The 25416-nt window shown below is 34.9% G+C and overlaps 2 protein-coding genes and 1 pseudogene across 2 annotated transcripts; 2 read left to right on the forward strand and 1 right to left on the reverse strand.

The window, feature by feature from the left end:
• Positions 1 to 1283: 1283 nt before the first annotated feature.
• LOC123887280 (F-box/LRR-repeat protein 2-like) lies at positions 1284 to 5262 on the forward strand. Its single transcript, XM_045936566.1, has 2 exons — positions 1284 to 3198; positions 4767 to 5262. The coding sequence occupies exon 1, from the start codon at positions 1417 to 1419 to the stop codon at positions 3193 to 3195; it is 1779 nt and encodes a 592-aa protein (XP_045792522.1). The 5' UTR covers positions 1284 to 1416; the 3' UTR covers positions 3196 to 3198; positions 4767 to 5262.
• A 6172-nt stretch (positions 5263 to 11434) lies between these two features.
• LOC123887283 lies at positions 11435 to 12159 on the forward strand (annotated as a pseudogene).
• A 450-nt stretch (positions 12160 to 12609) lies between these two features.
• LOC123887281 (molybdenum cofactor sulfurase-like) lies at positions 12610 to 14773 on the reverse strand. The gene has a single exon (XM_045936567.1). It carries the CDS (start codon positions 14599 to 14601, stop codon positions 12721 to 12723), a length of 1881 nt encoding a protein of 626 aa, XP_045792523.1. The 5' UTR covers positions 14602 to 14773; the 3' UTR covers positions 12610 to 12720.
• Between the last annotated feature and the right edge of the window lie 10643 nt (positions 14774 to 25416).

The raw sequence follows: 25416 nt of genomic DNA on the forward strand, positions 1-25416 counted from the left end.
TTGAAGCGTGGCCAATCGGTTCCAATGATAAAAATCCTCAAATGAGAAAGGAGCTAAAAAGAAAGATGACCCAAGTGAGGATATGAAAATTTCAAAAGAACATTTGACATACTTCATTTTTCAGTTCCAGAAGAACTTATCAGGTACCTGAAAGTTATGATAATAAAGAGATCTCGATGAATATATCACGAATGGAATATGATAGAACCGAAAGGAAGTCAACGTTGACGATATTTTTATATATAATATAGCGCTATTTGTGATAAGAGTTAATGAGGATCATGAACCAAAGTCTATTGAGAATTATAGACAACACAATGATTGTCTAAATGAAAAGATGCAATTGCTACGTAACTGAACTCACTTTGCATAGTGAAGATGTAAAAATGATGAGATACAAATCAATTTTCGTGCTGATAACGTGTTATAAAACTATCTCTAAACAATAACAAGAATAGAGAATAATAGAGATAGATGAGAGAAAGAGAGAAGAACAAGAGTCTGTATTATTCATCACTAGGATTAGAGTTACAATATACTGATACATAGTCTCTATATATAGGTACACATAATGGGCCAATTATATGGGCCAATGACTTATATGGACATCCACTAATAATATTCATAACAATATTGATTTATTTTTTTGTTGTGCATAATGACAATAGTGATTTTTTTTGTTTACAAATATTGTTAGTGAGAATCAAACCTAAAATTTTATGCATTCTACCTAAATACTCCACCACTATACCAGACCTAGTGGCTTATAATAGTGACTCATTTTTATTTTTATTTTTTGAACATCAAACATATTATTATAAATAACCGGGTCACTGCACAAGACAAACAAAGACCTTTGAGAGTGGAACTACATAGCAGATGTGTCGTATATAAGCGGAACACCTAAAAAGACAAAAGCAAACCCCACCTAATAGAGGTATTCTAATCCCTCCCATACTTAGAAATAAACCTCTCGGCTTACAGACCACCAGAGAAACATCAACCCAACCCAAAAAGTTGCCACCAGAGACTAACTTCTGATCTCGAATCAAAAGTGACCTATTTAGTTTATCATATTAGATATAATAGTGACTTATTTAATTGATCATATTAAATATTTTTCCTCTCTCTACATGTATATATATATATATATATATATATATATTGATAAGAGAGAGAGGAAAAAAATCCAACTTTTAAATTTTAGTCTATCTTTTTTTTTTTGGACTGAAGTTGATGTTGTTTAAAAAATATACTAATTTGAAGTTAATATTTTTTTTTATGAAAAGATCAAAAATATTACCAAAAAAAAAAAAAAATCAAAAAAAAAAATCAAGTATATCTTCTTCTTCCTCGATTTGTTATTTATAGAGAAATCCCTAAACTATTCATCCATACCTAATTTATGAAGCAGCAATGAAAAGGCAGAGAATCTCTCTGAAAGCATGTTCACAACAATTTGTAGATTTGCCTGATGATTGCTGGGAACGTATTTTCAGTTTCCTCAAAAACAACGGCGGCGACGACGACGACGACGACGACAATGGGAACTACTACTACTTGAAGTCTCTCTCCATGGCTTCAAAACAGTTCCTCTCCATCACCAACCGCCACAAATTATCTATCACTATCTTGAATCCAACTCTCCTTCACCTTCCTCGGTTACTACAAAGATTCACTAACCTCATCTCAATCGATCTCTCTTCCTTATACTTCTACAAAGGTTCTCATCTCAATCTCAACCTTATTCTCTCTCAAATCTCTTGTTTTCCACTCAAATTCCTTCGATCCCTCAATATCTCCAACCATAAAACTATTCCTGCAACTGGGTTGCTAGCTTTTTCAAAAAAGATTACAACTTTGACTTCACTCGTTTGCTCCAAAATTCGTTCTATCAATGACACTGATCTCAAACTTATCGCTGATTGTTTTCCTTTTCTCGAAGAACTCGATCTTAGTTACCCCCTGGAGTTAGTCAATTACTCTGTTGGAATACAGGCTCTTTCATTGTCACTTTTCAAACTCCGCAAAATTAATCTTACTAATCATCACCAACTCAACGATGAATTGATTTTCCAATTGTTTAAGAACTGTAAGTGTCTGCAAGAGGCTATCACGGTTTTCTGTCCACGGCTTACAGCAGGCGTTTCTTGTGCTCTAAGCGAGAGACCAATATTGAGGTCTATATACTTTGAAAGTATTCATCGTCAACACGTTACTTCACATTTCATCCACTCGTTGCTAAGTTTGAAGGATTTGACTTCCATTCAATTTGCGCGATGGCATATCTCAGATGAGTTGCTATCCTCTATTGCAATGGCAAGTCTTCCTTTGAGAAGGCTTGCACTCCTACATTGCACCGGCTATACTTATTCTGGAATCTTTTTTTTGTTATCCAAGTGTCAGCGTATCCAGCATTTAGATCTTAAAGACACTGATTTTTTAAATAATACTTGTGTTGCCAATTTGTCTTTGTTACTTCCTGAGTTGGTGTCTATAAACCTTGGTACTTGTAGCATGCTCACAGATTCATCTTTGTTCACACTCGTTAGGAACTGTCCTTCACTTGTCGAGATCAACATGCAATTCATACTTTTTGATAATCACAATTCTTTGATGGAGGATTGTGTTGTAAACCCTCAACTCAAGTATCTCTTTCTAGGTTACACTCCACGGCTACAAAATGAAAATATCATAATGTTAGCTGCCATTTTCCCTAATTTGCAGCGCCTTAATATCAGCTGTTGCTCCTTCATAACCGAAGAAGGTATTGGTCAGGTTTTAAGGAATTGTCCTAAGATTAGACATTTAGACCTAACCTGCTGTACCAGCGTTAAGTCACTTGGAATCCACTTTGATGTTCCCAAGCTTGAGATGTTGAATTTGACAAGTACAATAGTTGATGATGAAGCACTCTGTGTAATCTCAAAGAGGTGTCGCGGGCTTTTGCAACTGGTTCTGCCACATTGCCTTCATATCACAAGGAAGGGAGTGATGCACGTCGTAAAAGGTTGCACGCAGCTCAAAGAGATTAATTTGATGTTTTGTCCCAAAGTGCATGCTAGTGTTGTTGCCTCAATGGTAGTATCAAGTCCATCCTTGAGAAAGATAGTAATTCCACCTGGTTTTCCTTTGAGCGACAAAAATAGGAAACACTTCTCGCGTTATGGATGCCTTCTTACAAGTTTTACCTGAAATGTAAGATCTTTTTTGTTAAGATTTACTTCTCTGAGAAATTACTTTTTTAACTTATTCCTTATCAGGCTGTGCATGATAATTGCTCAATTTTTTGTTGAGATTTAACTTATTGAGAAATTAAGATTCTTTTTTGTTGAGATTTAACTCGTTGAGAAATTTATGATGCAAGTTACTTGTCAGTTTTAACTTGTATTGCTTAAGTTATTGTGTAATGCAAGTTTTAACTTGTATTGCTTTGCCTTGAATTACACTACTTGGATAAGATTCTCGTGCCATGCTCAGCATTTGCATGAGAGTTTTATGTTTTTTATGATATATAAGAGAGTAAGAGGTAGTGTGTGTGGACAAGGATGTAATTTGAAACCGCATACATCATTCTCCGAATTGAACTAGTTAATTGACCACTGTATTCTGTTACTTGTAGATATTTGTCGATATGGTCTGCTTCATTGGTTGGAATCGGAAAGATAACAATTTAGCAGTCAAACTTGATTTCTATTTTGATTCAACTTGCAATCTGTGAATATTTTGCTATAGTTTGGTGTTGATGTTTTTCTACAAATTGAATTATTTGTATTTTGCTATGGTTTGTTGTGCAATTCAAGCATTTCTAGATGAGCGATTTTTTTTTTTTTTTTTTTTTTTTTTTTTTTGAATTTACATGCTAAACTTTTGAATTGATTTTATGTGCAAAATGCAAATATTGAATTTTATGGATCAATCAAGGGGTCTAATCCAGAGCTGGTGAAGGGTCTCCACTTCGTGGCTGCTATTGTAGCTTTGTGTCAGATTATTTGTTGATGTCTTCAACTAGTTAGGTGTTGATGATGCCAGGGGGCATGTTCCAGTTTTATATGTAGTTTTGCACTTTTCCTCCTTGGGAACTTAACATTGGAATAATTTTTTCCTGGCCTAATTGTGCCTGCAGTTATTTGGTCTATAAGGGAATGTCGTAATAGGGTGATATTATTTAATGGGTGGTAAAGTTGATTTTTTAACTATGTTGGTTCTAATCAAAGGTCAGTTCACGCTGTTCGGATTTGGCGAAAACACAGAGCCAGTCCCTATCTATTTTCGGATTGGTGTAATGACCCAACAGGTTGCGCTTGTTTTTACTAACAAGTAAGGTTTTAGTTTTGTACACAGTATTAGGTTGTATCAGGTGCAGGTTTGAACAAGATATATTCCCCTGCTCGGAGTTCTAAAACTTTCTGTCCAGTTTTAGCAGGATTTAGCATCTGTGGTTGGTAGTCAAGGATCGAATAGGCATTCTTGAGTTGGGTGTGGACCTTAGTTTGGAAATTAGGTGGTTTCTTGGGGTGATTAGTTGTTTTGTTAGTTTCCATATTTGAGTTTGAATGGATGTTCTGCAAAGCTATGACACAGGATGTATGACACAGGACGATTTTGGTGTACTTCATGTTGTTTCCATTGGTTTTTTTATTAATCATTTTTGTTGCTTGTTGATTCATCTTGTCACGGCTTGATTCTTAATTATCAGATAGACTCATTTTGGAGGTATTTCATAATCTGTTTCCTGAACTGAATTGAAATTTACGATTTATCAGGGGCAACGCGGATTTTACCAGTGGTGCTACTAGTTCAATATCTACTATTTCTATTGCAAGACATTTGAGGGACTAACAAAGATTGAAGACGGAAATGCAACTCAGGTGTATCACAACTTTACAAGACATTATGTGAGATGGCGAGGTTGGTTATGTTCCTGCAGTCTAAAAATGGAAACATGATTTCTTCTTCTGCTGGAAGCTGTGATTTGATTCTCTCAAATTTTGTGAAGACTTTTTCTTTGGGTTTGCTATTTATTTTTCTGTACTTTGCACTCCTTGTGCTTTATGCCGGATTGTCCGTTATAACTTATAGGGGAAGGGAGGTTCCTATGTTGGTTGCTTTTACAATATGTTTGTAATGTTCATGTGTATTCAGCTTATGATTATGTACATGTTGGTGATATCAAGTGTGGTGGCTTAAGGTTTAGGGTAGGGATTTATTTATCACACACTATGATATTTACCATTTTTATTTAAAGAATATATTTTAATATTTAAATATTGTTCAAATAATGTCATGCATGATAATAACACCCCTAATTTATACAACATTTAATAAGCCAATGCAGTAGCTGTCTAGGAAACTTCGGTAATGCGGTAAACATAAAACCAAACGATTTGCGTTTCAGAAGCCTGCAAAACTAGCAGCTAGTAATGCATGAATGCGAAATTTACCTTAAGTTTGAACCGCAATAAGTTTAAAAACCCCTAGCCAATATTTCAATGTTGATTTCAGGCCACCAATTAAATGCAAAGTGTAAAGATTTGGAGGAACAATGAAGGTTGTGTATTAATGAAGAATGAAGGTTGTGTATTAATGAAGAATAAGAAGTGAGAAACAATGGACAATAATTAACCCTGTGTCTCTATAGCAATCACTCGGAATACATTTATCGAATAATTGACTGAGCGGAATACATTTTCCAAAGTTTCAAATACTTCGGTTCGTATAAACCGAAGTTGTTTGTTTCTGAATTTCAAATTTTTGAAGGGCAAATTAAGATTTTTGGGATATAAAAGAAGAGAAATTTCCATATGCGTAACTAACATTTTAAACATGTGATTAGTGTTTTTTCATGACACAAGGAGATAAATGATGAATCTAAAGTCTAGTTTTTACTCTCAACTTGATTTTTTTACCAATATTGTTAGTATTGTTTTTCCGATCTTTGTTAAAAAAGTTGGACATACGGTGTAAATTTTCTTCTCCAGGCTGAACTTTTTCAATACACGAGTTAGAAATTCAAACATTTGACCATTCAAAAAAAAGATATTCAAACATTTGACTATTTGTTTAAAGTATCTAAATTTCTTACTATTCAAGCAACCACACATGGTTATTGGTTACTCCCCCGATCTTAAATATAAAAAAAAATTAAAAGTTTCAAATATAAACAAAAGTCTGCTTCAATCATTATGTTTTATGTCATTATTCCAATTTTACCCTTAAATTAAATATTGAATCACCCAATAAATGTAATATTCTACACTTTCTAAGAAGGGTATAATTGAAAATAAGATATTTTTTCTTTTCAATCAATGAACTTAACCTACTTTCTTAAAGGGTGTTTTTTTTTGAATTTTTGCATATATATAAGACTAGAGGGAGTATGTTAAACGTGGGGAAGGCTCTGTCTAACAGTAAACTACCTTATAGCTTATAAGTTAAAAGTTCTGTTTGGTAACAATTTTTGAAAAAGAACTTAAAACTTATTTTACTAGTTTATAGTTTATTTTTCACACGCTCTGATGAGCTTATAACTTATCAGTTTATATCATATCATACTTATTAGTTGTTTTGTCTCGGCTTGATTCTTAATTATCAGATAGACTTATTTTGGAGGTATTTCATAATCTGTTTCCTGAACTGAATTGAAATTTACGATTTATCAGGGGCAACGCAGATTTTACCAGTGGTGCTACTAGTTCAATATCTACTATTTCTATTGCAAGACATTTGAGGGACTAACAAAGATTGAAGACGGAAATGCAACTCAGGTGTATCACAACTTTACAAGACATTACGTGAGATGGCGAGGTTGGTTATGTTCCCGCAGTCTAAAAATGGAAACCTGATTTCTTCTTTTGCTGGAGGCTGTGATTTGATTCTCTCAAATTTTGTGAAGACTTTCTTTTGGTTTGCTATTTATTTTTCTTTATGCCGGATTGTCCGTTATAACTTATAAGGGGAAGGGAGGTTCCTATGTTGGTTGCTTTTACAATATGTTTTAATGTTCATGTGTATTCAGCTTATGATTATGTACATGTTGGTGATATCTAGTGTGGTGGCTTAAGGTTTAGGGTAGGGATTTATTTATCACACACACTATGATATTTACCATTTTTATTTAAAGAATATATTTAATATTTCAATATTGTTCAAAAAATGTTATGCATGATAATAACACCCCTAATTATACAACATTTAATAAGCCAATGCAGTAGTTGTCTAGGAAACTTCTTGTCCAGGAAACTTCGGTAATGCGGTAAACATTAAACCGAACGATTTGCGTGCTAGAAGCCTGCAAAACTAGCAGCTAGTAATGCATGAATGCGAAATTTACCTTTAAGTTTGAACCTCAATAAGTTTAGAAACCCCTAGCCAATATTTCAATGTTGATTTCAGGCCACCAATTAAATGCATAGTGTAAAGATTTGGAGGAACAATGAAGGTTGTGTATTAATGAAGAATAAGAAGTGAGAAACAATGGACAATAATTTGAAGGTGCGTGGGAGAAAACACAAGAAGGGGGGTTTAATTGTGTTTTAGATTTTAAAATCTTTTCTAGATAATAGTATCTATCAGAGTCTTTAAGCACAACGGAATTCTTTACACAAACAACTTGAATCTAAAAGAATGATGGAAGAGTAAATAAGAGAGAGTGAGAGAAAGATAGACACAAGAATTTATACTGGTTCCCCTCACAAAACGAGAGTACTCCAGTCCCCTTGCACTTCCAAGGGATTTCACTATAATCACAAAGATTACAATTCTAGTGCTCAAGCACACAAGCAAGAGACTTCGTTGCTCAAGTCACACAAGACAAGAGACTTCCTTGCTCAAGTCACACAAGACAAGAGACTTCTTTGCTCAAATCACACAAGATAAGAGACTTCCTTTGCTCAAAGTCACACAAGACTAAGAGACTTCTTTTGCTCAAATCACAAAGATTGAGACTTTTCCAAATTACTCAAGCAGGAGTAATACTAACTATTAAGCTTAAAACTATTACAAGATAATAACTTCAGAGGCTTTAGCTAGCTTTCAAATTCTCACTTAATTCTGAGAGATGAATATCAGTTATGTTCCTTAGTCATCAACTTCTTTCTTTCTGATATATATATATATATATATATATATATATATATATATATATATATATATATATATATATATATATATATATATATATGAGTGAAGAAATATATTGAGACGTTGTAGAATCCCGTTGTAGATGGACAACTGTAGCTTTTTTGAATATACTCTAAACAGAGCCACGTCTTCTTCATAGTTAAGCTTCACGTTTTACTGTCTGTCCAAATACAGTAATAAGGTACAACTAGCTCCTAGAGAGAGTAGGATCACATCCTTTATGACCGTTGTAATTAGTTGACCTTATAGAGATCATCAGGCTTAAGAAGAATAGTTGATGTAGCCTTTCTGATGACCAGTGGAATTCTCTTTGCTTCTGATGAACCTTGATGTCTTGAAGTCTGGTTGGTCTTGAATAATTGGCCTCTGATAATTTGAATATTTGGCCTCTGATAGTCCTTCGTAATTCAGCTTCTGAACGTCTTCATCTTCTGAATAACTCTTGACTAACAAATAGCTTCTGAACTCTTTTAGGCATCTGAATGTCTCTGAGCTTCTGAACTTCTCTTAAGCTTCTGAAATCTTGCAGACATTCTGATCCATTTTCAGCTTCTGACCACGTTTTAGCTTCTGAACTCTTTCAGAGTGTAATGATTCAGACTTCCATAAGGTTCCTTCAGAGCATAAATCAAGTGTGCTCTTGATATAACCTTAAGATTTTCCTGCACACTTAATTTAATCATTAGTAATATCAATTGTCCATTTAATACTTTGTTATCATCAAAACTAAGGGTGTGTATCAAAACACATTTTGTTCCAACATAATTAACCCGTGTCTATAGCAATTGTAACACCCTACTTAATTCTACCCAAAATAAATAATAATAAACATGTAGAACAAGTAGAGCGTTACACGTCAAATTAAACATCTAGCAACGGCATATAATTCATGCTTAGATCACATTCATTGCAGCGAAATAACTAAAATATGCTCATTCATATCATGATTCAAATATTGGAAATCATAACAAGTCACCAACTAAATATCCATTAAATTCAACAATCATAATAAATCAACATCCACATAATCACCTACATAAGTCTTATCATCAAGCAAATCGATAAATAAGTACTTGGCATAAAGCCTTACATCATCATAAATAAACAAGCTTCAAACAACACTAGGCATAACCCAATATAAATAAATCCCAACATGGTGTTACAACCATCAGAGCAAACGGACAAGGGTATTATACTAAGAGTAATAGCTAAACTCCTCACCCCGAATACTTAGCAACAATGCCGGATACTCCTCCTAAAGCAAAACAAATCCTCAAGCCTGAGAATCTAAATCGCCCAACGATCCATCAAATACAAAAATAGAGAGTTAGCTACATATAATCGGCATTCAACAAGTGAAAGTAAAATACTAACATTTAATCCAATCCAACATATACAACACACACACACACACACACATATATATATATATATATATTCAATCCCTATTCATATATCCAACATACATATAATAGCAATTCATCTCCATCAACAAGACATGTACATATCATCCATTTATATCCATAATCTTATCTACATCGTCTACAATCAACAAGATATATGTACACTCAATTAGTATACAATTATCCAAATACCACACCATCACATTAACACAATTAAGACCCACCTTCCTAATGCATCTAATGACACCTTAATGTATGTTCCTAGACATATCTACATGTGGTACCATATCACCATCTATATAGGATACAAGAATCCCTTCACCATCTATTATCACCATCAATTTGACACAACTTATGCATGAATGACGTGTCACGACATTTCATCAATATAAACTAATTTATATATATTCACCAACACTTCATGTAATAACACATGATATCACCAACTCACCATCTATTATTTCATACACATATAAGCATATTCATACATATACACCTTAAACATACCCATTATAATTCACCATCAATATCATTATACATATTTAACAAGTGTATGAAAGCATCATCATTCATCATATTCATCCATCATAATTCATAACCTATGTATGAAAGCATCATTATCATCATAATCATTCATAAGAACTAACACCTTATGTATTAAGCCATCATCAACATCAAATCAATTAAAGAATAATTTCCAAGTCTGACTAATCTCGCCCGGCGAGACCTAGCGAGCTACCGGCGATAAAAACAGAACATTTCTGCAAATCGAGCGAGGTCCGGCGAGTCTCAGCGAGCAACCTCGCTGACCCTCGCCCATAGTCGCCCGGCGAAAATGTCGCAAACAGCGTGCTCTGTTTATGTGTCCGTTCATATTCCATCATAGAATCATCAAATCGTGTTCCAGTTCTAAAAAGGTGTTTCCTTTAAGTTATAAACATGTTATCATACATAGAAGTACAAGTTTTATCTCTTACAAACATCAAAAACATCACCAATCAAAGATTATTCATATTTTTCATTCAAAACTCAAAACATACAATTTCATATGAACATACTTTGATTCTCAAAATTGAAACCATCAACATGTACTTTTAGTATCACATAACATGGATAACACGAAATCATTACAAAAGGAAGCAGTTTGATTCATGAAAACTCATAAAGTTACTAACTTTTGAGCAAAAATGGTGAGAGGGTTTGGGCAAAGAGAAATGTGATTTCTCCCCCCTCTTAATCACCCACAAACTATATATAACTACTCTCTTACCTCTAATTCTTCAAGAATTAGCTCCTCCAACCTTCCTCTCTTGGCCTTTACTCATCCATTTGACCCTATAGATAAATTTCTCATTCACCTTTCTTGCCATTTTTTATGAAAAGGACTAAGATTGTTGCTGCCATTGCTCTTGCTCATATTGGTCTTTATGAATGTCTGCCCCGAAGAAGTCATCACCAGCCTCTTCTACAACAAGAAAAATGACTCAATTATTACGGTGTCTGTTTATTCTTCAGTTCTTAGAAATGCATATCAACAAGGATTGAATACTTAATGAGGGCCAAGCCGGATGATAGTTTTGCTTTTATAAGTCTGAGTCTTTACAATGGCCTTGATTTATGGAATATGATGATATTCGTGCCAAAATTTGATCTCACTTTGCTATGCTTGATTTTGGATAGGAATGTTTCAAGAGATAAAAATCAGTCCTGACTGTTAGAGCTGCACCTATCGTGCGCCTATTATCTGTCAAAGATATGCGCCTATCTTCCGCCTAGACTAGTTACCTTGCTAAACAAGTAACTGTCCTAAGTGTTAGTTATTCTAACCAACACACACCTAACTAACTTCTGTTAGGCTAAGATTGAATTACTAAAACAACACTGGCATCATGTTATTTATCTTCAATAGAGCAAGTGGTTATATTCCACTCAAGATTATATCCATCAAGGTGGACTTCATAGTGCAATTCAATGAAAAGCTTCCAATCAAGCAGGAAAATGAGATCCTTCAGATTCTTGATCTAGCAAGTTTTGAGCAGAAGATAGAGATAAGCAGAACTGAGTTTATGACTCCATCAACATTTATCTTTCTGTGCGAGAATCGGTTATTCCTTACTCTAAAAAATCGAACAGTTTCCGTATGGAACTTTCACCGAGAACTTGTTACACCATTTAAATTTAAAGATCTCTTGTTATGGCATCCAGATGGCAACATAAACAACATATACATAACAGGTGATCAAGACCTGATTATATCGTATCGCAAGACCGGAGATCCATGGATGGAAGCCAACGTTCGTTCCATCAATTTGAGCAACATCTTGCGGGGAAATGTATGTCGGAAATTAATGCTACAAATTGCAGCACCAAGGTGAACAATTACAGTAATACTTGCAGCTGCACACACATTGATTCATCTCAAATAAGGAGCTCAGTTGTAGAGGCATTGGAGGAGATATCTGCGCTCTTTTATGATGAAGACCGGAACGGAATCTATATAGGAGGTATGGTCTTCACTTTACAAGTTGGTTTTGTTGGATTGAATAAACTCTAAATTCTAAGATTGTATACGAGTCTGGCTCTAATGAAGAAAAAGAATTAGGCTTTTGTGTTCCTTCTCTAGCTTCATTGTTTGCAGATACTTTGTGTATAGTGCATACTCCCTACTAAGTGCTTGTGTTGTTACATCTTATTTGTATTATGTGGGATATAGTTGTCACGAATATCGAGACCTAACTCATCCTTACAAAACCGGCTTCTAACACACCCCCTCACGCTTCAGCCCGGCCCAATGGGCCTGAAGCGTGAACGATGTCGGAAGCCCAACGATAGACCTGATAGGCTCTGATACCATGTCATCAATATCGAGGTCTAACTCATCCTTACAAAATCGGCTTGTAAGGCGATGATTGCCTCCTCTTTATAAACTCTTCTCAAGAGTCCTATCTATCCGATGTGGGACTAAATCCCACCGAGTGTTGGCTGCTAACAATGGTGACAGAAGGTTCAAGTACTTATTCAGAAATTAAAGGGTAAGTTACCCAATTTATCAAGCAAAATGTAATATACAACTTAAATCTTCAAGAGTTTTAATTTTATTCCAAAATAATATGACCATAAACAATGTGAGTTTGATGACAAACCAGAAAAGCAAAAATAGTAAGTAACAACAAATTCAAACTTCAATAGTATTTTGATTTAGAGCAATGTATCTCCATCTCTCTTTCTCCACAAAATCAGCATCAAGGAACCTAGAAACAAAACCCCAAAACCTATAAACATCTTCAAAGTTTGTCAAGAAGCCCAAAGTAGCTGTTAAAACCAATATCCCAGGCCCATTTGGGCTTTTCTTCTTCTTGGACAGGCCCAACTTTTCAACCTCATTTGCTTTTGTTTCCAAGGCCCATTCCCTCTCTTCTTGGTTCTTATCTAAGAACTTGATATTTTTCAAAAATGACCTACTTAGAGAGATATTATTCCTATCAGCTAACTTTTGAACAAGTGCTGGATCAATTTTTTCTCCTTTCCAATCAAATATATTAAATGCAATGGTAGGTCCACGATGAGAATTTATCTTTGGCCCATATATTCTAATTAATGAAAATCTATTTTCATCATGTGGATGTTGAAGACTCATTAATGCATTAACAAGCCAATTAATTAAATACCTTGTTCTTGTACTAATCACTATTAATCCCACATTGTGTGCGTGGTCTAATCCTCTACACTCAATTTCCAATTTTTCATCCTTCATGTTCATGCCTTGTAGCTCCACAACTTCTGATGTTGACGACGATGTTACCTCGACCTCGACCTGCTTTTTTTTAGTCTTACTCTTTTGGATTTCAGGAGTAGAGAACTCTGGTAATCTGAAGTTTGACTTTTCAGTGTCATTTTGACGAGAAAAATTCGACGTGTTACATTGTGTAAGTGTAGGAACAATGCTTATAATTCCTATGCTTGTAGCATTTCCTAAATCTTTAAGAGAAGAAAGATTTGATTTTTTGACAAATAAACAACCAAATCCTGATGGGTTTTCACCAAAAACTTTGTAAAATGAACAAACCATAAAATCAGGTTTAAACATAGACATACCTAAAGTGTCCATTTCTTTAGGTCTCAATGCACATAAATCAAGCATTACACACCAACCATTTTCTTGTGCCAAAGACATCCAAAAATATGAATATGGTGAACCAGTAACCTTTGAATAAAGTGGAAATACAAATAAACTACCTTTCCTCTTCTCCTTTTTACATGTTATCATCTTCTTTAGTTTTCGCCATTCGATTCCTAAATTAGGCCATGTGAATTCTGCTGATAAAATTTGTACTCCTTGTTTTTTGCAGCTATCAATCATCATTTCCAATGCCTCATTGTTATGATCATAAACAGTAAGAAGCTCTGATCCTTTTGATTGAAATTGGAATGAATCAGCTACAAGTTTAAAAGCAGATACCTCATTAGCAATGAAAACTAAGGCATAATCGGTTTCGGAGACATTCATAAATGTCATTATTCTTTCTCTAATTCTCGACTCTATTTCGGACTCATGTCCACCGTAGAGTATCTGTGACTTCAAATTCATCGACTTAATTGATACATCAAAGAACGATTGTTCCAAGTTCAAGTAACGAGTAGACGAAGAAGAAGAACACGAGGCAATTGAACCGGAGTTTTGGTTCTGCTGAACATAAGAGAAAAGGCCATATCCAGTATAATCGAAACATATATTGGAGAGACTATTATTCAAGTGATGATACTCTTGTTCTCGAATTTCGTCTATTTCACATGTTGTGGAAAATTGAGGGAAAGCTTTGATAAAGTTATTGTATGACTCATGTAAAAGTGGAAGAGATTCATGGTTTGTGAAATGTGTGTTTGGGGACAGACTTGAGGAAGTGGCTGAGGTTAAGTCATCTGTTCTATTGACAGTGTTTGAGTTTGAAGTGTTATCATGAGAATTCTCAGAAACAAGAAATGGAGATAGAAAACAACTACTGAAACATGGTTGTTGTTGTGATGATGATGTTCTTCCAGAACATGGTGGTTGCATTTTAGATACAGAGTTCAAAACTTAACATTGACTTGAAGTTTTGTTGTAAACGCTTAATTCAATGTATATGTGTCCTACATACATATACTATACAGGTTGTCTTGACTTGTGAGGAAGTTGCCTAATAAATGATTAAAGGGTTCATATAATTACTTAGTTTCTGTATGTGTGTTACCTTAATTGCAGGCAATCCAAAACCTTGATAAGACTAATTTTGTACCTTTTAGAATCACTTTTTGAATGAGTCAAATGTCATTTACCATTTGTATAAAAAAAAAATCTAGAAATAATATAAAACCATCGATGTGACTCTATCCTACCAGTTTAAGTTTTTGGGATAATCGGTTATTTGACATGGTATCAGAGCCTCTATGACTAAGTGGTCTAGAGTTGAATCTCCGCTCTCCTTACTTTCAAATTAAAAAGTGGAATTTAAGCATATGATAGGTGAGCCTTTGCATTATCCACGCTTCAAGCCCAAGTGGACTCTTGCGTGAGAGGACGTGTTAGAAATAATATAAAACCATTAATGTGACTCTATCCTAACAGCTTAAGCTTTTGGATTAATCGGTTATTTAACACTCATTTAACCATAAATTATCATGTTTGGCAATTGACATCAATTTTCCAGTCATACAAATTAGAAAACAATAAACTTTTACTCCTTTAAAGACTAAAAAACCATGTCTAAGGACAGAAAAGTTGATACTAAAACCAAAAATGATCATAAAATGTGTCAATGTTATGATCATAACAATGAGACAAAACATTGGTAGAAATGTCGAATGATTCGAATCCAATTTCTTCACTTTATGTGTAAGTTTTCAATGATCTACCATTTTGTCCGAATAATTTGATCATTGGATAATCAAATTCACTATATTATTTTTTTAAGATTAGATGAGTTTTAAGAAATACATGAAATGTTTGACTATATTATTAGGTCACGACAATATATATTTTGATAATTTGATACACAAAAAAGTAGGGAAATTCGTGACATATTTAAATTAGCAAGTACTCCGTTGAATTAGGTTCGTTAATGATGACCATAATTGCTTTATCTAACAGAGCGGTGAAGATCACTGTCTAGAGTGTGACATTGGGTGGGACTGGTCCACACGTTAAGATTTGATATTACCATAAAACCCTTCCTTCCTATCCAAGACAAATTGGATGGTTTATGAAAGGTGTAAAAGTGATGATTTTAAGTTTGTATCGTAGAGATAGATAGATAGATAGATGCCTTTATGAGAAACAACAAGAACTAGAGGGCATGAGCAGGGTTTTCATACTGTTTGTTGGACCATTACTGTCTGTTCAAGAGTACTAGTATGAAACTGAGACCGGTGGCTTCACTGTAGTCAAAGGGACACATTCACACATTCGAAATATTTCCGATTGTTTGATAACAATAAAAAACGGGTAAAATGTGTTTTTGGTTTCTGTAATATTAGCGAATTTGAGTCTTAATCCCAACAAAAAAAAAATTCTTTCTATTCGTCCTTGTAATTTCATATTCTTTTCGTTTTCGTGATTAATTTGGTCATGTCACACAAAAATGCTGACAAGGCAAGAATGTGCTAATTTGACCACTGCTGGGTGTCTAGGAGATGCTAACTTGGCATGTATGATAACCAAAATTCGCTCAAATTACATGGATGAAAACTAAAATTCACTTAAGTTACGGAGGAAAAAAATCAAGATTGGTTCAAATTATGGAGACAAAAACCAAAATTAGCTTAAATTATAGGAATGAAAATGCACGATCTAGACTTAGTCATAAAATAAAGCAAATATATACAATCAAACAGTGAAACGAGTAATAAAGTGATAAGATAACTTCCAACAAAAGTTTTTTTTTTTAGGTAATTGTCCGACAAAAGTTTTGTTCAATATTTTCACTTAAAACAATTATTATTATTTTTTAATCCTGTTGACACCAAAATTATAATATTGGTAATATTCGTTTCGACTTGGTGTTATAATTTGAATAGAAGAAAAAACTCATTTTGATCAGGCATAGAACATGATTTGTCGAAGTTAGCCATATTAAGTGGAATTCGACTAAACTATTTTGTTGTCGAAGGCTTCATTTTCAACAAGAAGTGATATATGTTTTAATGACATCGGAAGAAGTCATTAAAATAGTCGAATATTGACATGGTTCTTCGATCAAGCAAACAACTCCTACGAAGAAGTTATCGGAAGTTATTCAAAGGGACATGTGTCAATCTTAGATATAGGAAGTTATTAAATAAGACACTTGTCAAAATCTTAGATGTAGGAAGTTATTTTCTATTCTCTATAAATATTTGTAACTTCTATGTACAAAGGGTGGGATCTCATTTTCTAAAAACTCTGCAATGCCCACGCCACGGAGCAAACGGGTTAAAGGAGTGCATAGGAATGGATTCCAACCACCCTTTACATTTCATGCAATTTAATATATTGCTTTGTTCTTACTTTATTTTCCCTTTTCTTTTGCAATTATGCATTCCTTTTCATTTTCTTTATTTTTCTTTCTTTTCAATACTCACTTGAGTATTTTTTCTATTACGTTGTCGTGAGACAACTTGTTATTAAAAGTTGTTGGATGCGATTCTAACACTAAAAAGAACAATGATTTTGTTCTTAAAGACGCATGAATTACATCATAAATCCCGAGACTTGAACGAACACTTCAAAAAAAGGATTCTTATCGGATCCTGCAGTTAGAAGGACTTTTATCCAGGTCTTAAAGTAACAATGAATAATTATGTTTACGTTACCAAAAATCGGTGTAAACAAATTGGTGCGGTGAGCGTGGAGTTTCAAGTTTAGGGTTGATCAATGCTTTATGCGTTTGAAAATGATAATTTAATCTCTAAGCCAAACAATGTTTTTGAAAATATTGATATTTTTGGGAAAATTGTGAATCAAATTGTGGCTATGAGAAACGGTTTTTGAAACCGTAGTAAAAATGGTTATTTTACACCATGATATTTGAGAAACCGATATCTTGAATGTTCAAATTAAATTTTGATGTAATGCTTTGCCATGCATGATGTTAAGATGAAAGTTGTTTTTAAAATTGGTAAAGTGATCCAAATTTTGTTGATCTTATCAAGTATGGAAAGATAATCGAAATATTGGCCAAACAGGGTCGAGAGATATTGTAGATATGGTCGAATTTTCATATTGTTTATCTCATTCTAAGAATGATGTTATCGACCAAGCATTTTATTAAGGTTTTGACCAAAACATTGGTAAAGTGTTACCATGTTTCTTTCGACATAAAAAAAATGTGATGATGAAGTCCGAATCATCTTCTCTAAAATTTGGCCATGTTTCTTTCAAAAGAGGTCATTAAGTGTTTTCTCTAAATTTATGACATGATTAAAAATGTTATTCCTCTCACTTTCTTCGAGAAACAACATTTTTGGGGGCCTCTGTTGACACCAAAATTATAATATTGGTAATATTCGTTTCGACTTGGTGTTATAATTTGAATAGAAGAAAAAACTCATTTTGATCAGGCATAGAACATGATTTGTCGAAGTTAGCCATATTAAGTGGAATTCGACTAAACTATTTTGTTGTCAAAGGCTTCATTTTCAACAAGAAGTGATATATGTTTTAATGACATCGGAAGAAGTCATTAAAATAGTCGAATATTGACATGGTTCTTCGATCAAGCAAACAACTCCTACGAAGAAGTTATCGGAAGTTATTCAAAGGGACATGTGTCAATCTTAGATATAGGAAGTTATTAAATAAGACACTTGTCAAAATCTTAGATGTAGGAAGTTATTTTCTATTCTCTATAAATATTTGTAACTTCTATGTACAAAGGGTGGGATCTCATTTTCTAAAAACTCTGCAATGCCCACGCCACGGAGCAAACGGGTTAAAGGAGTGCATAGGAATGGATTCCAACCACCCTTTACATTTCATGCAATTTAATATATTGCTTTGTTCTTACTTTATTTTCCCTTTTCTTTTGCAATTATGCATTCCTTTTCATTTTCTTTATTTTTCTTTCTTTTCAATACTCACTTGAGTATTTTTTCTATTACGTTGTCGTGAGACAACTTGTTATTAAAAGTTGTTGGATGCGATTCTAACACTAAAAAGAACAATGATTTTGTTCTTAAAGACGCATGAATTACATCATAAATCCCGAGACTTGAACGAACACTTCAAAAAAAGGATTCTTATCGGATCCTGCAGTTAGAAGGACTTTTATCCAGGTCTTAAAGTAACAATGGATAATTATGTTTACGTTACCAAAAATCGGTGTAAACATTGGGACCACTGTGACTTCCACTTTGTATGACAAGTACATGAAGGTTAGTCGTGACCACGTTTATGGCTTCGAGCCATTTGACTTCAATCTCTCTTACTTCTGTACACAAAAATTTGCCAAATGGTGGAGTGACTATTTCAACCACAAGCATCTAGGAGATTCGACACTTATCTCGAGGTTGGAAAGTGGCTTCACTCAAGCTCAGATAAACAGGATTGAAAAGCAAGTTAAAGCTACAGGTCATTTACTTTTGTATATGCATTTTTTGCTTTTGCCATACATTTCTTTTACTGTTTCGATCTAAACTTTGCCTCTGTTTCTTTAGTTACCAAGAAATCAGATGTCGAAACAGTGAAAAAAGTTAAAGAAAGACCTGTGACAAAAACTGCAGAAATGGTTGAAGAACCATCTAAGGTAATTTCGAATCAAGACTTTATATTATTTTCTGTTAGTTATTTTTTATTTTACCCTTTCAAACTTTCTTTTCCCAGGCACGAAAAAGATCTACCAACACCACCTCCGCTGAAGCTGGCCCCTCGAAGAAGCCAAAACCCAATATCATCATAGTAAGTGAAGATGAAGAGGTACAGGTCTTAAACCCATTTCTAAATTACTTTCAACTCTCTTCTTAACAACCATCATCTTATTTCGAATATGCATTGTTTCGATTTCTATTAACAGGAAGAAGAAGAAGAACAAAGTTTCCAAAGAAAGAGAAACCAACCCCCTGCTCAAGTCGAAACAAGCATTCCATAAACCACTGACAATCCTACTGATGAGGAAAAGGAAAGAAAGATAGAAGAAAAGAAAGAAAAGAAGGAAAGAAAAGAGAAGAAGAAGGAAGAAAGAAGGGAAGAAGGATTCAGAGGATCAAACCAGGGAGAAAAAGAAGAAGAAGAAATCCAAGTCCTCCAGTGATCCTCCTGCAGCAAGTCTTAACCCTTCAGTTTCAAATGAACAACAAAAGACTCCTCCTGAGATCGAAGTTGCAAGTGATACTCCCATGCCTGATGTTGCCCTCGAAGAACCCAATTCCCCTCTCCAGCAAGAAACTATTCCAGAAGTAAGTTTATTGCCTTGCACTTCTTTTCTCTTAAACTAGTTAAATTCTGCAAATTTCTCAGATACTCTGCTTTTGTTTCAGGAGAACGAATCAAACAAGACTGGTAGTGATGCCCTCAAAGATAGTGAGGCTACCATTTCTGAGAAGATCGAACCAGCAACGAATCTAGATCATCCTGACCAACCAAACTCTGCTGAAACTGATGGCAAAACCTCTCCTTTCAAGGAATGGGGAAAGCCCATTCTTGTAGTCGAAGAAGAAGAAGGAGAAACTTCAGAAGAGGAAGAAGAAGACTTCAATTCTGAAGCTATGAAGGAAGCAGAGGCTGGGGGATCAGATATTCTTCCAGAAACCTCTACCTCAAAACTATCAGCCAGTCTTGGGCTCCCAGAAGAGGAATTCTTTATCCTTCAAAGAGATGACCCTGAAGCAGCATTAAAGCTCCTGATTTCAAAGAAAGCTTCTGACCCAGTAAGTTCGAGTGGGCCAAGCAATTCAACTGCTTCAGACTCAGAAATCAACTCTTCCGTTCGACAAGATTCCCTGATCTCCAAACTCTATACTGACTTCATCAATGGAGACATCCTGGCATCGGTGGAAGAGCATCCTGCTAATGCTTTCAAGTATAAGTCTTTCTTGAATAAGCTGCATAATCCTCACACTGACCTTGCAATTCTGGGAATAGTGATTCAACTCGAATCTATCTTGGACCAGTTTGCCATCACAGTGCAGAACTTGAAGCGCAACTCTCAAAAACTTTCTGGTCAACAAGCTGCTTATGATGCACTTCTTGAAAAGGCAATGGCCTCACAGTCGAAAGTAGATCAAATGAAGGCTCAAATTCAGCAACCAGTTCAAGAGTGCGTGAACAACATTGCTAAATGGGAAGCAGAAATCCAAAGCTTTCGAACAGAGATTGCTGATCGAGAGAAAAGGATTCTTGAGGAGAAAGCTAAACAAGCCAAGATCGAAGAGACAGTTGCTGCCACTACTCAAGAATCTATTCGAAAAGCTGCAAAGGAAGGGATTTCCCATTTTAGTTATGCTGCAGTGATCAAGGAAGAAATAAAATCTTTGGAGGATGCAATAAAGATTCAGGAAGTCGAAGTTGGTCTCATTAGGGATCATTACATAGACTTCAAATCTAAATGTGTACCCTAACTTTTACTTGTCCATTTCTTACTCGAACAATTTATTTTTCTGCGGTTTGTACTTTTATTTAGTTTGTAACTTCGACAATAGCCTTTAATGGCACTTTATTTTGCTTTATGCCATTTCAAATCCGTTTCGATTATTTCACTCTGTGCTTATCTTAACTTCTAAAAGCGTTGGTTTATATTTTTTCAAATATTTACCATTGATGTTCAATGTTCGCTTTTCTGAAGTTAATTCCTCAATCTCATATGCACCATTAGAAAATATTTGTGTTATTTTAAAAGGTCCTTCCCAATTTGGGGACCATTTGCCTAGAATTCTATCTTTTTTATCCATAGGCAAAATCACTTTCCAAACTAACTCTCCCACATCGAAAGCTTTAGACTTAACCTTTTTATTGTAAGCCTTGGCTACCCTTTCCTTTTGTCTACTCAAGGTATCAAGTGCCCTTAGCCTTTCTTCGTCTAAATCAACTAATTCATCAAACATCATATTCCAATAATGGTCCACTGGTAAATCTACTTGTCTTTGAATTCTAATAGACTGTAAGTAGATCTCCACTGGTAACACAGCATCATGACCATATGTTAGACGAAACGGGGTAGAATTTGTTGACTCCTTGGGAGAATTTCTACATGCCCATAAAACTTGATTCAAAGTCTTATTCCAATTTCTTGGCTTTTGAGCAATGTGTTTTCTAATTAACCCAATAATGATCTTATTGGCTGCTTCTACTTGACCATTAGCCTGTGCGTAATAAGGTGTCGAGGTTAACAATTTAAAACCTGTTTGTTGGGCAAATTCCTGCATCTTTCGACCAGTAAAAACTGAACCTTGGTCAGTTGTGATAGTTTCAGGAATTCCAAACCTGTAGATGATGTGGTTTTGGATAAAACTTATCACCTCCTCTTGGTCAACATTTGGCAATGGTACAGCTTCAATCCATTTGGTAAAATAGTCAATGCCAACTATTATATATCTTTGATTTTTTGATGATGCAGGTTTAATTTCACCAATTAAATCTAAAGCCCAACCCCTAAATGGCCAAGGTTTTATTATCGAATGTAATTCACTTGCAGGTACATGCTGGATTCCTCCATGTTTTTGGCATTCTTGGCAACCTTTAGCAAAATCTATGCAATTTCTTAACATAGATGGCCAATACATGCCTTGTCGAACTAGAAGCCATTTCATCTTATGGCCTGATTGGTGAGAACCACAAGCTCCACTATGAACATCAGAAATTGCTAAATATGCTTCATTCTCACTAAGGCATTTCAACAGTACTCCTTCGAGGGTCTTTTTAAACAACTCATTACCAATGATCACATAGTTTGACGCTTTATATTTAATATTTCGAGGAGTACTTCCTATTGGATTTTCTAAGTAATCTGCAATTGGTTTTCTCCAATCACCATCTAATAAATTGTCAATGACAAAAATTTGGAATTCATCATACTCTAATTCTTTGTTAGGATGATTTATGTCATTTAGTGGCATCTCTGCCCCCTCAAGTTTTGGCATTGACAATTTTGATTGCATTGGCTCATTGAGAATCAATTTTTCTTTGATTTCAATTAATTGCCCCAACGTTTCTTTGGACATTTTATAACCTGAAGCAATTTGCGCTAAGTCATTTGCTTCCTGATTTTCAATTCGAGGGACGTGCTCAATATCAATCGAATCAAAACGCTTTAATAACGCATTTGCTATGACAAAATAACGAATCAAATGCTCTTTAATACATTTGTATTCTCTTGTCAATTGTTTCAATACTAATTCTGAATCACCCCTTATTTTGACTTCTTTTGCCCCCAGGCTTAGCAATATTTCCAAACCTGTTATTAAAGCTTCATATTCAGCCTCATTGTTCGAACAACTGCCATTAATTTTATATTTGAACTTAGTAGGAACCTTTTGTGGGGAAATTATCAAAATACCTATGCCAGTACCATGTTGATGTCTAGACCCATCAAAATACAAAGTCCATGGTTCAATAGCAACATAAAACCTGAGGCGATTCGATAGCTGAATGATCAACAATGAAGTCAGCCACTATTTGGCCTTTAATTGCTCTCAAAGGTTTGTATGAAAGTGAATATTCAGAAAGTGCTAGAGCCCATCTTCCAATTCGACTATGTAAAATTGGTTTTAGTAACATATGTTTAACAACGTCGAAATGAGAATACACATAAACATCAATAGGCTTTATATAATGCTTCAATTTCATACAAGAAAAGTACAAACAAAGACAAAGCTTTTCGATAATACTATATCTAATTTCAACATCATTGAGGACTCTACTTAAATAATAAATGGCTTTCTCTTCACCATTTTCATCCTCTTGAGCTAACATACTACCCAGTGTGGTATCAGATGCTGAAATATACAACTTCATAAACTTGTTTCTAATGGGTGGCATCAGAGTTGGAGGATTAGACAAATATTTTTTGAGTTCCTCGAACGCCTCTTGCTGATCTTGCCCCCAAGTAAAAACATCTTCTTTCTTGAGTCTAAGCAATGGCGAAAAAGCTTGTGCTTTACCACTTAGATTCGAAATGAATCTTCTCAGAAAGTTGATTTTTCCCAACAAAGATTGAAGTTGCTTTTTGTTTGTTGGAGGGTTCGTCTCCAAAATAGCCTTTGTCTTGTTTTGATTTATTTCAATGCCCTTTTTATGCACCACAAATCCCAGGAAGTCTCCTGCATGTACACAAAAAGCACATTTCAATGGATTCATTTTCAATCCATATTTTCTCATTCTTTCGAATGATTTCCTTAAACAAAGCAAGTGATCATCTTGTGATGCTGATTTTACAATGATGTCATCAATATATACTTGCATAAATGTATCTATAAAATCATGGAAAATTGAATTCATAGCCCTTTGATATGTGGCTCCAGCATTTTTCAATCCAAAAGGCATTACTACCCATTCATAGGTGCCTAAAGCCCCTGGACATCGAAAAGCTGTTTTTGCCACATCTTCCTCAGCAATAAAAATTTGATTATATCCAGAATACCCATCTAACATACTAAGATATTCGAATCCTGTTGCTGAGTCTATTAGCATTTCTGCCACAGGCATAGAATATTCATCCTTAGGAGTAGCATTATTTAAATCTCTAAAATCTATGCAAATTCTAAGAGAGCCATTTTTCTTAATGACAGGAACTATATTTGCTAACCATTCGACATACCTGGCAGTTCTGATGAATTTGCTTCGCAGTAGCCTTTCGATTTCCTCTTTGATTTTAGACAGGATTTCTGGTGCAAATCTTCTTGGAGATTGTTTGACTGGCTTTTTGTCTGGTCGAATGGGTAATCTGTGTTCGACCAAATTTCTGTCTAAACCTGGCATTTCGTTATAATCCCAAGCAAAGCAGTCTTTGAACTCTTTCAGGAGTTCAACCAGTTTCTCACGAAAATCCTTTGGGATATTGGCACTTATGTATGTTGGCCTTTTTAGTAAGCCATTTCCAATATCTATTTCTTCCAAAGGATCTTGAGCCTGCATCTTTTGACTGGAACTCGAAGGGTCCTTTTCGAATCCTAATGGTTCTTCATCGTAGATGCAGTCCAATTTTGGAGTCTTTGGCAATAAGTTGCCATTTTCACAATTATTGGCTTCGACAGCCATATTTTCTTGCAACATTGTGGCTTCTAAAGCCATGTTTATTCTGTTTTCGGCCATATAAGCCGAAATCTTAGCCCAAGGATCGGGCTCAGTCATTGTGGAATTCATCGTAATCCCACCCGGTTGGGCGGATTTTGCCTTCGTCCTCATAAGGACCATCATCTATCTCCTCTCTTTCCCAAATAAATCCATGAGTTGGATCTAATTTGACAGAGTGGTAGACATTATCAGCAGGAGCATAGGCATATCCCTGTTCAGTACATGGCGAAATATTTGCCAATTTTTTATCGAACGAGTGTTTGGTTATGTGGTGTGTCTCAGCCCTAAAATAACTTTGATCAGCTTCGATATTTTCCACCACACCATCATCTCTCCAAATACTTACCCTCTGATGGAGAGTTGAAGGCACTGCTCCAACGCCATGTATCCACTCCCTTCCTAGAAGCAGATTATAATTGGCCTTAGATGCCACAACCAAAAATAGAGTTGGCCTAATAGTGCTGCCAACTGCCACATCGACTTGAATTGCCCCCAGTGAAAAACCAGTTTCACCTTCGTAATTCGAAAGCACGATGTTGTGAGGGTGCAAGTCAGTAGAGAACTTACCAATTTTATTGATCATAAATTCAGGCATCAAGTTCACTGCTGCTCCTCCATCAATCAACACTTTGT

The sequence above is a fragment of the Trifolium pratense genome, linkage group LG5, assembly GCF_020283565.1.
Source record: "Trifolium pratense cultivar HEN17-A07 linkage group LG5, ARS_RC_1.1, whole genome shotgun sequence".
NCBI classification, from domain to species: Eukaryota; Viridiplantae; Streptophyta; class Magnoliopsida; order Fabales; family Fabaceae; genus Trifolium; species Trifolium pratense.

Bases quoted from the DNA above. Each gene is read 5' to 3' on its own strand.
- LOC123887280 (XM_045936566.1), top strand. From the start codon at position 1,417: ATGAAAAGGCAGAGAATCTCTCTGAAAGCATGTTCACAACAATTTGTA.
- LOC123887281 (XM_045936567.1), bottom strand. From the start codon at position 14,601: ATGCAACCACCATGTTCTGGAAGAACATCATCATCACAACAACAACCA.